The sequence below is a fragment of the Oncorhynchus nerka genome, linkage group LG17 (genome assembly GCF_034236695.1).
Source record: "Oncorhynchus nerka isolate Pitt River linkage group LG17, Oner_Uvic_2.0, whole genome shotgun sequence".
NCBI classification, from domain to species: Eukaryota; Metazoa; Chordata; class Actinopteri; order Salmoniformes; family Salmonidae; genus Oncorhynchus; species Oncorhynchus nerka.
Window position 1 is genome coordinate 32,565,958 of NC_088412.1, and position 13,310 is coordinate 32,579,267.

At 42.2% G+C, this 13,310-nt stretch overlaps 1 protein-coding gene and 1 pseudogene across 1 annotated transcript; both read right to left on the reverse strand.

Annotated features, from left to right (window-relative positions):
• Positions 1-603: 603 nt before the first annotated feature.
• Positions 604-9,873, reverse strand: LOC115145095 (proteasome subunit beta type-5-like). The gene is made up of 3 exons (XM_029686353.2): positions 9,607-9,873; positions 8,184-8,490; positions 604-1,157 (listed from the first exon to the last, which is right to left on the reverse strand). The coding sequence occupies exons 1-3, from the start codon at positions 9,823-9,825 to the stop codon at positions 868-870; spliced, it is 816 nt and encodes a 271-aa protein (XP_029542213.1). The 5' UTR covers positions 9,826-9,873; the 3' UTR covers positions 604-867.
• A 1,584-nt stretch (positions 9,874-11,457) lies between these two features.
• On the reverse strand, positions 11,458-12,664 carry LOC115145148 (proteasome subunit beta type-11-like; annotated as a pseudogene).
• Between the last annotated feature and the right edge of the window lie 646 nt (positions 12,665-13,310).

Here is a 13,310-nt window from a genome sequence, read left to right on the forward strand (position 1 = left end):
GTTTTCCATGGTTCGTGATAGGCTCTTTAGTTTCAGTGAAGGGAAATCGTAACGCTACAGCATACAATTACATTCTAGGCAAATGTGTGCTTCCAACTTTGTGGCAACAGTTTGGGGAAGGCCCTTTCCTGTTTCAGCATGACAATGGCCCCGTGCTCAAAACGAGCTCCATACAGAAATGGTTTGTCGATGTTCGGTGTGGAAGAACTTGACAGGCCTGCAAGGAGACCTGACCTCAACTCCATCAAAGACCTTTGGGATGAATTGGAACACCGACTACGAGTCAGGCCTAATCGCCCAAGATCAGTGCCCGACCTCACTATTGCATGTGGCTGAATGGAACCAAGTCCCTGCAGCAATGTTCCAGCATTTAGTGGAAAGCCTTCCCAGAAGATTGGAGGCTGTTATAGCAGCAAAAGGGGGACCAACTCCATATTAAAGCCCATGATTGGAATGAGATGTTCGACGAGCAGGTGTCCACATACCTTTGGTCATGTAGTGCATCTCCTTTGCCTTAATCCTTCAAGGCAATAATGGGATCTGTAAATGATTACTGGTCTGTTAAATTCTCTGCTACCAATAAAAAAGCACACGTTAGAAAGATGAGAATGAATGAGAACATTTATTGAAAACTTTAGAGCAGTCAAAAGGGAAAAAATATGAGTTAAGTCAGCAAAGCCACTGTTTAACAGAAGGAACACCCCTTTATCCCAGGCACAGTAAGGAACGTGTAGTGACAGCAAGGTTACTTATATCCTATAAAAGGTCATTTTTCAATAGACCAGATACTGTGCCAAGTTTGGATGTGTGTAAACACTTTGAAAACTGAATGGTCCCTCTGGCTATCATTCTTTACCCCTACCCCTCCTATGCCTTCTCTGCCTGGTACTGTTGGTGCAGCATTAAGACATCAGACTGGGACACCCTGTTCCAGCCCTCACTGTGTACGTGGTACAGGTTGACCTGTCCTCCACTGTAGGCGTCGCGGTAAGTGGCCTGGTAGATGGCCCTGCAACCCAGATCACAGGCCTCCTCCACAGTCAGGTCCTTCTGCTTCAGACCGCTGTCCACGATGCCATACGCGTACATGGAGCCAGAGCCCACAGCAAACAGGTCCCCGCAGACACGGTTCCCCTCAGAGTCCACGTAGTAGAGGCCTGGAAGGCGTTAAAAGGTGAAATGTTAACCCTCTACTACTACATCGGTGCCCTCAGGCAACAGAAAAACGTTTTGCCCCTCACACCCCTCCATATATTTTTGTTTGTATTCCTACACATGACAATAATGTCTGTACTAGAGGTCGACCAATTAATTAAGGCCGATTTCAAGATTTCATAACAATCGGTAATCTGTATTTTTGGACACCCATTTGCCGATTTTTTTTTTTTTACACCTTTATTTAACTAGGCAAGTCAGTTAAGAACACATTCTTATTTTCAATGACGGCCTAGGAACGGTGGGTTAACTGCCTTGTTCAGGGGCAGAACGACAGATTTTTAACTTGTCAGCTCGGGGATTCGTTTTTGCAACCTTCTGGTTACTAGTCCAACGCTCTAACCACCTGCCTTACATTGCACTCCTCGAGGAGCCTGGATGACTAACTGTTACGCGAGGGCAGCAAGAAGCCAAGGTAAGTTGCTACCTAGCATTAAACTTATCTTATAAAAAAAACAATCAATCTTAACATAATCACTAGTTAACTACACATGGTTGATGATATTACTAGTTTATCTAGCGTGTCCTGCGTTGCATATAATCGATGCAGTGCCTGTTAATTTATCATCGAATCACAGCCTACTTCGACAAACGGGTGATGATTTAATATGCGCATTCGCTAAAAGAAATCACTGTCGTTGCACCAATGTACCTAACCATAAACATCAATGCCTTTCTTTAAAATCAATACACAAGTATGTATTTTTAAACCTGCATATTTAGTTAATATTGCCTGCTAACATGAATTTCTTATAACTAGGGGAAATTGTCACTTCTCTTGCAAGCAGTCAGGGTACAGTGGGGCAAAAACGTATTTAGTCAGCCACCAATTGTGCAAGTTCTCCCACAGCAGTTTGGGCCACCTGGCACGTTGCGAACTGTGTGAAGTTAGTTTATTCCTAACAAAAGCCGTAATTAATTTGCCAGAATTGTACATAATTATGACATAACATTGAAGGTTGTACAATGTAACAGCAACATTTAGACTCGTAAGCATTCATTCAAACAGCACTTTCGTGCATGTTGCCAGCAGCTCTTCGCAATGCTTCAAGTATTGTGCTGTTTATGACTTCAAGCCTATCAACTCCCGAGATTAGGCTGGTGTAACCAATGTGAAATGGCTAGCTAGTTAGCGGGGTGCGCGCTAAAAGCATTTCAAACGTCACTCGCTCTAAGACTTGGAGTAGCTGTTCCCCTTGCCCTGCAAGGCTTTTGTGGAGCGATGGGTAATGATGCTTCGAGGGTGGCTGTTGCCGATGTGTTCCTGGTTCGAGCCCAGGTAGGGGTGGAGGAGAGGGACGGAAGCTATACTGTTACACTGGCAATACTAAAGTGCCTATAAGATCATCCAATAGTCAAAGGTATATGAAATACAAATGGTATAGAGAGAAATAATCCTATAATTCCTATAATAACTACATCCTAAAACGTCTTACATGGTAATATTCAAGACTCATGTTAAAAGAACCACCAGCTTTCAAATGTTATCATGTTCTGAGCAAGGAACTTAAACGTTAGCTTTTTTTACATGGCACATATTGCACTTTTACTTTCTTCTCCAAACACTTTGTTTTTGCATTATATAAAACAAATTGAACATGTTTCATTATTTATTTGAGACTAAATTGATTTGATCGATGTATTAAGGTAAAATAAAAGTGTCATTCCGTATTGTTGTAATTGTCATTATTACAAATAAATAAATATTTTTATTTGTTTTATTTTAAAATCGGCATCGGCTTTTTTTGGTCGTCCAAAAATCATAATCAGTCGACCTCTAGTCTGTACCCAATCCAATGAGGTGCAAAAGTTGGTATGATATAAATTGGGGGAGCGACCTTATTTTAGGAAGCAGAGCGACGTGAGCACAAGGTAAAATACATGCAAAGAATTAAATGTATGACGTGACAATAAAAAAATATGATATTGTGTATGAACCCCTGAAGAAGCATATTTTGTTTTTATACATATTAAAAAGCTATATACACGACCGGTCAAAAGTTTTAGAACACATATTCAAGGGTTTTTCTTTATTTTTACTATTTTCTATATTGTAGAATAATAATGACATCAAAACTATGAAATAGCACATTTTTTTTATTTCACCTTTAACCAGGTAAGCTAATTGAGAACAAGTTCTCATTTACAACTGCGACCTGGGCAAGATAAAGCAAAGCAGTGCGACAAAAAAAACACAACACAGAGTTACACATAGAATGAACAAAAGTACAGTCAATAACAATAGAGAAATCAATATACAGTGTGTGCAAATGGAGTAAGGAGGTAAGGCAATAAATAGGCCATAGTAGCAAATTAATTACAATTTAGCAAATTAACACTGGAGTGATAGATGTGCAGATGATGATATGCAAGTACAAATACTGGTGTGTTAAAGAGAAAAAAAAGTAAATAGAAACAATATGGGGATGAGGTAGGTAGTTGGTTGGATGGGCTATGTACAGCTGCAGTGATCTGTTAGCTGCTCAGATAACTGATGCTTAAAGTTAGTGAAGGAGATATAAGTCTCCAACTTCAGTGATTTTTGCAATTCGTTCCAGTCATTGGCAGCATAGAACTGGAAGGAAAGGCGACCAAAGGAGGTGTTGGCTTTGGGGATGACTAGTGAGATATATCTGCTGGAGCGCGTGCTACGGGTGGGTGTTGTTATGGTGACCAGTGAGCTGAGGAAAGGCGGGGCTTTACCTAGCAAAGACTTATAGATGACCTGGAGCCAGTAGGTCTGGCGACGAATATGTAGCAAGGACCAGCCGACGAGAGCATACAGGTCGCAGTGGTGGGTGATATATGGGGCTTGGGTGACAAAATGGATGGCACTGTGATAGACTGCAGTAGTGATGCTAGTCGGGTGGGCGGGTGCGGGCAGCGATCGGTTGAAGAGCATGCATTTAGTTTTATTAGCGTTTAAGAGGAGTTGGAGGCCATGGAAGGAGAATTGTATGGCATTGAAGCTTGTTTGGAGGTTTGTTAACAGTGTCCAAATAAGGGCAAGATGTATACAGAATGGTGTCGTCTGCATAGAGGTGGATCAAGGAATCACCAACAGCAAGAGCGACATCATTGATACACACAGAGAAGAGAGTCGGCCGATAATTGAACCCTGTGGTACCCCCATAAAGACTGCCAGAGGTCCAGACAACAGACCCTCCGATTTGACACACTGAACTCTATCTGAGAAGTAGTTGGTGAACCAGTCGATGCAGTCATTTGAGAAACCAAGGCTGTTGAGTCTGCCGATAAGAATACGGTGATTGACAGAGTCAATCCTTGGCCAGGTTGATGAAGACAGCTGCACAGTACTGTCTTTTATCGATGGCGGTTATGATATCGTTTAGAACCTTGAGCGTGGCTGAGGTGCACCCGTGACCAGCTCGGAAACCAGATTGCACAGTGGAGACGGTACGGTGGGATTCGAAATGATCCGTTTATTAACTTGGCTTTCGAAGACTTTAGAAAAGGCAGGGCAGGATGGATATGAGTCTGTAACAGTTTGGGTCTAGAGTGTCACACCCTTTGAAGAGGGGGATGACCGTGGCAGCTTTCCAATCTTTAGGAATCTCGGACGATACGAAAGAGAGGTTGAACAGACTAGTAATAGGGGTTGCGACAACAGCAGCGGATAATTTTAAAAAGAGTGTGTCCAGATTGTCTAGCCCAGCTGATTTGTACAGGTCCAGGTTTTGCAGAGCTTTCAGAACATCTACTATTGGGATTTGGGTGGAGAAGCTGGGGAGGCAAGTAGCTGAAAGGGGGGGGCAGAGCTGTTGGCCGGGGTTGGGGTAGCCAGCCTGGGAGCTGGGAGGAGATGCTCTTATTCTCCATGGACTTTACAGTGTTCCAGAACTTTTTGGAGTTAGAGCTACAGGATGCAAATTTATGTTTTAAAAAGCTAACCTTTGCTTTCCTAACTGACTTGATGTATTGGTTCCTGGTTTCTACTTGGAATCATGTAGTAACCAAAAAAAGTGCTCAACAAATCAAAATATATTTTAGATTCTTCAGATAGCCATCCTTTGCCTTGATGACAGCTTTGCACACGCTTTGCATTTTGGTTCCAACGGCTGTGTGTGTTATATCACCGGCTGAGCGTCCATGGACGGTGGCAATTCAACATGTAGAATCACCAGGAAATGAAAAGACAATTTTTTAAACTTATTTAACTATGCAAGTCAGTTAAGAACAAATTCTTATTTACAATGACGGCCTACCAAAGACCTCGTGCGAGGGCTAGGGTTAAAAACAAAAATATAGGACAAAACACATCGCGACGAGAGAGACATGCGGCTGATGTTCTGTGGTCGTTATGGTGTGTCCCGTCTCTTATTGTAGTCTATACTGCACTCCTTAGTCACAACAACTTTAATATGCAGCGTGATAGGGAGGAAATGCACCTCTCCTTTTGAAGGGGAAGGATGTACCATACATTCATAACTCATGGGAAATATGACATTTAGGCTACTGCAATCTTTATGTGGCTCACATGTGCAATTCAAAATTCAGATCCCTAGTTATCTAATTTTGCAGTCTAGGACAGCATGATCTGATAGAGACTAGGGCTGGTCCCCTGTGTGTAACAGAATAGATTATATGTTGTCCCTGTCCAGCTTACACATGTGTGTAAGGATGGGCTTTTGACCTTTGACTGTTTGAGTACTAAGATTTTTTTTTTGAGTACTCATCAAATGAAAAAAAACGCTGCTTTTAGAATGAGGGCCGTACTAGAAAAAAAAGGCACATTTATCTATAGTGGTTCCTCCTTTAAAAGTTGCGAGTTTACACCGTGGGACTTAGAGGTACCCAGCATCACAGCTTCATTACTCCAGACCACCACAAGGGAGAGTTAGAACACTCATTATGCATTTGGATCCCAAGGTTTTTATATGACCAATCATATCGAGTGGTTCCAATAATGAATTTGATTGCGAGCCACCCGTCTCTGGTGGCTTTCTTCAACAAAGATGGCTGACAAAACATTACGGGGGAGCAGATGTAAGTAGTTATAACGTCAAAATGAGTCAAGCTAAAAATGTACAATTGAGAGGAATATGTTAGTTAATGTGCCAACAGTGTGCAACAATGCCTAATTTATAACCATTACAGATAACAAATCGTAATTGCATCATATATATATATATATATATATATATATATATATATATTTTCAGTCAATAAAAAAAAAAAATTAATTGAAACTGTAATATCAACTGGTTATATTATATCTTCAAAAAAGGTAGTAACCTCAGCAGTGTGGCACTTGATTAGAAGCCTATGGCTGTGCAATGACATAGCCTTGTTAATTTAGCAGACAAGATGCTCTTATTTCCCGAGCCGTTTATCACAGTCAAAACACCTATTTTATGGTAAGAAAATATGATGTAATATAACAGAATAGAAGAGAAGAGTGTGAAGTGATTGGCTTATTGCATCGGGAACAGTTATTCTCAAAGAGTGATGAGGAGCAATTTGGCAAATTGAAAGACATTTTTCAGGGTTGCAAACTAAAATCTGTCTTCTTTTCGATATACAGACATTCGATTTACTGTATTATGTTGGTCCTAGGAATTTTCTAAATGGATTAACAATTCTACACTGAATTATGGCCATGACATAGGTTTGGTGAGTAGGCCTAGGTTTAATGATTCTGATGAAAATATGCTCTGTCTTTATCAAACTAATGTTATTGCATATTGTCAGTGTGGAAACTGTCTATGTTGGGGCGGAGGGGGGGTTAATAGCCTAGATCAGAGATGGGCCCCCAACTTTTGGCAAGGAATGTAGCTTGGGTATCCCATCAGATAGATACATTTTTTATAGGCCTTTATTTCTGTAGTCGCACACAGCACGTATGTGTAGAGGGAGCGGTTGGAACGCAATTGAGTGAGTGCCAGTGGAAAAGGAATTTAGCGAGCAGAACTTTGTGATGCTTGGCTTGGTTTATTTTGTCCTGCAAATACACATGTAATATGGAACACTAGAGCCAAAACAAATTAACATAGTCTTAAAGACAACATTTCATCACATAGTTTATGGTAATCTCTGATGTAACAGCGATAACACCGTACTAGTATAGCAGCAGGAAGTAGGGGTACTGCAGCACCCCCCCGAAAAAAAATTGTCATGCGATTGTCATTCTAAATGTATACAGTAAGAACAAAACCTTGTCCTCAAACATTTACATCAAAAGGTGCAAAGTTATGGTCATAGACAAAACATCCACACCAAATAAAAAAAAACTACATTGATCAAATAACATGGAAAACAACGACTTTCTGTGCAGTATTACTTTACCGTCCTCACAAACCACTTAATGTAAATGTACATTACTGTATTGTACATAGGCTGGTCATCTAGGTTAGATACCTGTAGACTTTCCATTAACATGAAGAGAAATAATGCAGTTACTAAGTGGTTTGTGATGATGTGGCTCAGTTGGTAGAGCATGGCGCTTGCAACGCTAGGGTTGTGGGTTCAATTCCCACGGGGGACCAGTGCAAAAAAGTATGAGAATGTATGCACTCACTACTGTAAGTTGCTCTGGATAAGAACATCTACTAAAATGTTAAAAGGAATGAATGGACCATTTCAGTTTACACGTAGAAATAAGTTGCATTTGCAAAGTATTTCAAGAAACTGGAAAAAATATATCAAAGTATTTTTATATATCACAAAAAATATTTCTGCATCACACCCCCCCACCAACAAATCCCAGCATCCCCACCCACAAACTACTTCCCGCGGCTATGCGTACTATAAGCTCACTCCACAGCTTCAAATATCTTCACTCGGGTCGCTGAATTGCTAGCTTTTTGGCAACGCAACTGGCTAGCACGTGTTTGCAAAGCAGAGAATCACTAGTTCGAGCCCAGTAAGAGGCCAGGGACAGTGAAAGAAGCATTACTGCTAAACTAGCACATTGACGCCAGTTATACAGCATCATATCACATCCATACCTGGTCCAGTCTTGTCCCAGCCACACACCATGGTTCCCATGCTGAGGCCCATGCCTTTGTACTGGTACACCATGTTGGCCAGTAGCTTGGAGGCGGCTGCCACAGAGATGCGCTCCTTGTTGCGGAGCTCGTAGACGCGGCACTGGCGGGCCAGCAGGCGCTCCCAGAAGCTGCAGTCAGCAGCCCCTCCAGCCATTGTGCCCAACAGGTAGGGGTTGATCTCTATCACCTTCTTCACTGTCTGGGAGGCGATGTAGGCGCCTGCTGTAGCCCTGGAGTCCACCGCCACGATCACACCATGCTGGAACTGTGGGGAAAAGGACATGGAGGCAGAAGTTAGACAATGGCTAGCCAAGGGGTAATAGCTAGGCCTATATAACCCTAGACTTGATTATATCAGGTGTCATTGTTTAAAGTTATTTTCAGAATAACTAGCAACCCTTTAAAGCAACTCTTGGGGCGGCAGGGTCACCTAGTGTTTAGAGCGTTGGACTAGTAACCGGAAGGTTGCAAGCTCAAACCCCCGAGCTGACAAGGTACAAATCTGTCATTCTGCCCCTGAACAGGCAGTTAACCCACTGTTCCACGGCCATCATTGAAAATAAGAATTTGTTCTTAACTTACTTGCCTAGTTATTAAATAAAGGGAAAAAAAAAAAAAAAATGTTAGCTAAGTTTAAACAAGAAGTAGCCTATATGACTAGTTAAAATGACCATTGGCATGAAGGAGTCATTTTTGCCTGCTTATGTGCTCGTTTAATGTGTTGTTTATATCTTCAGTTGCCTAAGGACACTTACGCAGGGTTATAGGTAACTGGTAATGTGATTGCGTACACAGTTGACCAGTAAGAGTTTGCACAGGTGAGATGCGCTTGTTATGGAATGCACATCACGTTGGTACGGCAAAGCTTTGTTTTGGAACTATGTATTTAATATTCTGCCAAAAAATGTACATTCAACCTTTATTTAACTAGGCAAGTCAGTTAAGAACTAATTCTTATTTACAATTACGGCCTACACCGGCCACCGCTGGGCCAATTGTGCGCCGCCTTATGGGACTCCCAATCACGGCCGGTTGTGATACAGCCTGGATGAATGGTCCATGTAAATATCTAAATGGCTAGCCAACGGGGAATCCATTTGTAACGTTATGTGAGCGCGCGATTAATTGCTCTCAAACAATGGTTACTTGTTAGCTAGCATATCGTGCAAACGGGTTAAAGGCGAAGCGAGACATCCCACTCCCTCATTCCTTCTGGTTTATGTACAGTAAACGAACTGAAATAAGCAGACCAGCCGCTAATGCTTTGGTGCCTAAAACCACCCATTAAGCAGACCGGAACTGATGTTTTCTTTTCCAATGGTAAACGGCCCGAGTGGGACATCTTCATTTATCAACCATATTTGGTAGCGAGTACACTTACTTTGAAGGCTAATGTGGTTGTGCCATGAAGGAATTGTATCTTTCTTTCTGGCCCATCTCCGTCAGAGCAGGCGGTTCTCACAGCGAAAGAGAGGTTATCTCCCCCTACAGACTCCAAACCCAACTCTGTTTCATACAAACTACTGGTGAAGCCACGACACTTGCGACCATAGTTTGAAAAGTCTACTGACTCACTCTGCAACACATTAGCAAGAGCCATCTTTAAACTAAGAATGATGAAAATACCACTTCCGTTGTTATCAAAACAGTTTTGCCGGTAAAGGAAATGCGTCACAGATTTGCAGTTTTGCACCTCGTTCAGTTTTCTTCGAGATGGTCCTCCAATAGTTCATTATCGACTTCACAATATCGATTACAAAAGTTCACTATGGGCTTATGTAAACATTAGCTTACCTATGATAAAGAAATACCCTTAAAAATGTGATGGTTCACAATGATGCAGTGTTAGATGCATGTCGTTGTTATATTACTAAAGATCTCTGTCTGGACACAGTGAGATTTACCCATAGTCACTTCAATGGATTCCCCCCACCACCTCCCTTAGTATACTTAAACAATGAATGCCATCACAATTCTAATGTCATAATAATGTCATAAAACCAGTGTTGGTTTATGGCAATTATGCTGCTAAGGTCTAATTTTCTAAAGACAAGAAACTTGTCATTCCAATAACTTCATTTCCAATTTTCACTATGAAGAGGAAAGGTGTGAGTGCAACATTCTTGCGGCGATACAGCTTTTTGATGTGTGGTTACTTCACAGACAAGATGGAGTCCATGCACATACAGTAAAAGACAGAGAACTGCTAAAGCAAACAAAGATGTCAAAGACAAATATCAGGAAAGTTTCAGAGATTACCTGTCTGCTGCTGACTCTGTTGAGTCTTGGAAGTCTCAACCCTACTACCCCAAGGAACCATGGATGTCCTTTGATGAGCCGGCGTACCCAGCAGAAACGTCCTGGACTTACTTCCCTTGGCAGATAGCGCCTCCTTCACCCCACCGCCAGCGCTGAGCCTCCAGCATGCGGAGAGATATGGACAAGGGAGATGAGCCAACCCCAGAGGTGAGCTTCCTTGAGAACCTCTATGAGCCTTACCACAGATTTCCCATGTTTTCCTCTATGACAGGGCCCAGGGACAAGTGCCAAGCCTCCACCATGTGTTATGATATGGAGAAGGCCTGCTCATCCTCATGCAACCTGAGCCAACCCCAAGGGAAATCCTTCAGCTTTACCGCAGACTCCCCATGTTTGTCTCATTGATGAGGGGGAAGGGGGCAGACACAAGTTTAGGACCAGGATGTGGCCCAACTTCTGCTCTGCAGTCCAGGGACATCTGAGGAACAGGTTGTGGCCCAACTTGATTTCTGCAGTCCAGGGACATCTGAGGACCAGGTTGTGCTTGTGGCCCAACTTTCTTTCTGCAGTCCAAGGACCTCTTGCATTCATCAATGACTTATCAGAAAAATTACTTATCAGAAATAAAATATTTTCTTAACTCTGTCACAGTTGTCCGAGACTGATAAAATCAAGTACTCTAAATCAAGTACTTCTAGCTAATCTAAGTCTAAAATGTGATTTCCTAGGTTACATATGGTGAATACTGTTGTTATTATACTTTCAAGTGGGTCCAAAAGGTTTTTAAAGTAAATTAAATCATGACCTCTGATGTTTATAAAAATGATGAACATTAATGTAGTCTAACATTTCATTTCAGTAATACTCTAAAAGGCTGCAATTATTGGCTCATATACATTTCTTATTTTCTTTCTTCTGCTAAGATTCTCTCTCCTCACACTAGCCTTCTTTATTACCCTCACTACCGATCTCCTCATCCCTTTCCCCCTCTCTGTCCCTCCTCTGTCCTTACCTTCCCTCTTTCTCTCTCCTTCTCTCTGTAATACTCCGCTCTGAGCTCCTCTCTATCCGTGCAAGTTCACCCATGTGAGGTGACATGTTACACATCCACAAAGTTACCAGAGTTTACGTCTCTATGTGTGGCCATGTACGCAGCCTCCCTGGCCAGTCAGAGGAGTTCCTCCACCGCAACCCTCCATCCTGCACACAGTAGGCATAGGGTGAGCTGGAACCCACAGAGAACAGCTTTCCCTGCAGCCGTGTCCCATCACTGCAGACATATTACAGGCTTGGGCCAGAGAGCACCTGCCTACCTCTACCTCCAGCAGACATTTCACTGTACTTGTGCACTTAACTTAACATAAACAATGTGACACGTGAACAGTGCTGCCCACTCATGGCTGGTGAGAGGCACTGCCTCTTAGCCTCTCCCTCTGCTTGAGAGATTGGTGCACTTGCAGCTGTCTTTGCCTGATCATCTGTTTCACTCCCCATCATTGATCTTTTCTCCTGACCCATCCACCTCTCTTCCATCACAGCCACACAGAGTGGCCGCCACACACAGCTCAGTGCCCTTAACGGGTGCATCATTTGGGTTAGCAGCTTGGCAGCACCAGCTGTGGACAGTCTCCTGGCATAGCGAAGCTGGTAGAGCCGGAGTTCCTGAGTCAGAATCCTTCTCCAGAGGGCACAGTCGACAGACGTGATGGGGTTTGGTGCAATGTTTGGGTTGATTTGGCCAAACTGTATGGGGCTTTCACTGAGGTATCAAATCAAAGATGCAGTGGGCTTCAACTGTAGCTCCACAACAAGTCACTGCTTGTTGTATCTCTGGTTCTCTTCCCAAAATGAAAGTAGGTGTTTTCCTGGTCTATTCGAAGTGAAGCTGAAAATGTTCATCTGGAGGCAAGAAAAGAGTCCTTGAAACGATACAGATCCTGTAATGCCATTGAAAAAATGGGTCCGTTAATATGTAAAATAACTTACTTATTGATTATTTATTTCCTCTCCAATGTCAATTATTGATTCTAATGTTTTTAGTCTTTGAGAGTCAGTCGAGGTCTGTTTGTAACTGAGAGTGGGGATGCACTGATCTAAATGTAAGAAAAAGTATCATTTTTACATAGTAAATGATCCCTCATCCCTCATAGCGCGATATCAATAGCATTACGTTACCTCATTACCGGAATGCATTAAATATGGAGTAAACCACGTCAGTCATCAAAAACTGTGCCTGAACATGATACCTGTCTCATAAATCATATTGGTATGCTGTGTTGATTTAGATTTATGAAATTAGATTGTGTCTGTAGTTCAGTCTATCTCCCTATTGGTGAGCCATCAACATGCACACCTGTGTTTAAAAAGTAGGCTGCACATTGGCCTGTGTACAGAGGCAGACTATTTGCCTGATGACTCATCCTGAATTTAAAATCGGTGGGTTAGTGCTATCTGGAATCCTTGTGAAATTCCCTTGCCTAAACCCTAAACTTTACCCAAACCCTTACCAAACCCCCTTACTTTAACCATTTTAAATTTCAACTTCAATGAGGTGATTTCCAGGGGAGAACGACTGCCCCCCCATTGAAGCCATGAAGTTCAAGAATGACCGCGGTTCTGCAGGCATTGTTTGCAGAAAACAGGATCCCCGTTATAGTGAATGGAAAAATGGCAATATTCGTGGTCAATATTCATGTAAATAATTTTATATTTTTTAAGACAATCATGGTAGCAATAATTGCTTATATTACAGCAAATGTATGTCCTTGAACTGATTATTCTAAAATGGCACACAGAGAAGTTAATAGGAAAATTTAGTTGCAGGCT

What these genes read in the sequence shown, in the direction of transcription:
- LOC115145095 (XM_029686353.2), bottom strand. Translation starts at nt 9,825, where the DNA reads ATGGCTCTTGCTAATGTGTTGCAGAGTGAGTCAGTAGACTTTTCAAAC. An exon ending in CAACCACATTAGCCTTCAAA is followed by an intron (nt 8,491 to 9,606) that starts GTAAGTGTACTC and finishes TTTTCCCCACAG; the next exon opens with TTCCAGCATGGTGTGATCGT. An exon ending in CTGGGACAAGACTGGACCAG is followed by an intron (nt 1,158 to 8,183) that starts GTATGGATGTGA and finishes AACGCCTTCCAG; the next exon opens with GCCTCTACTACGTGGACTCT.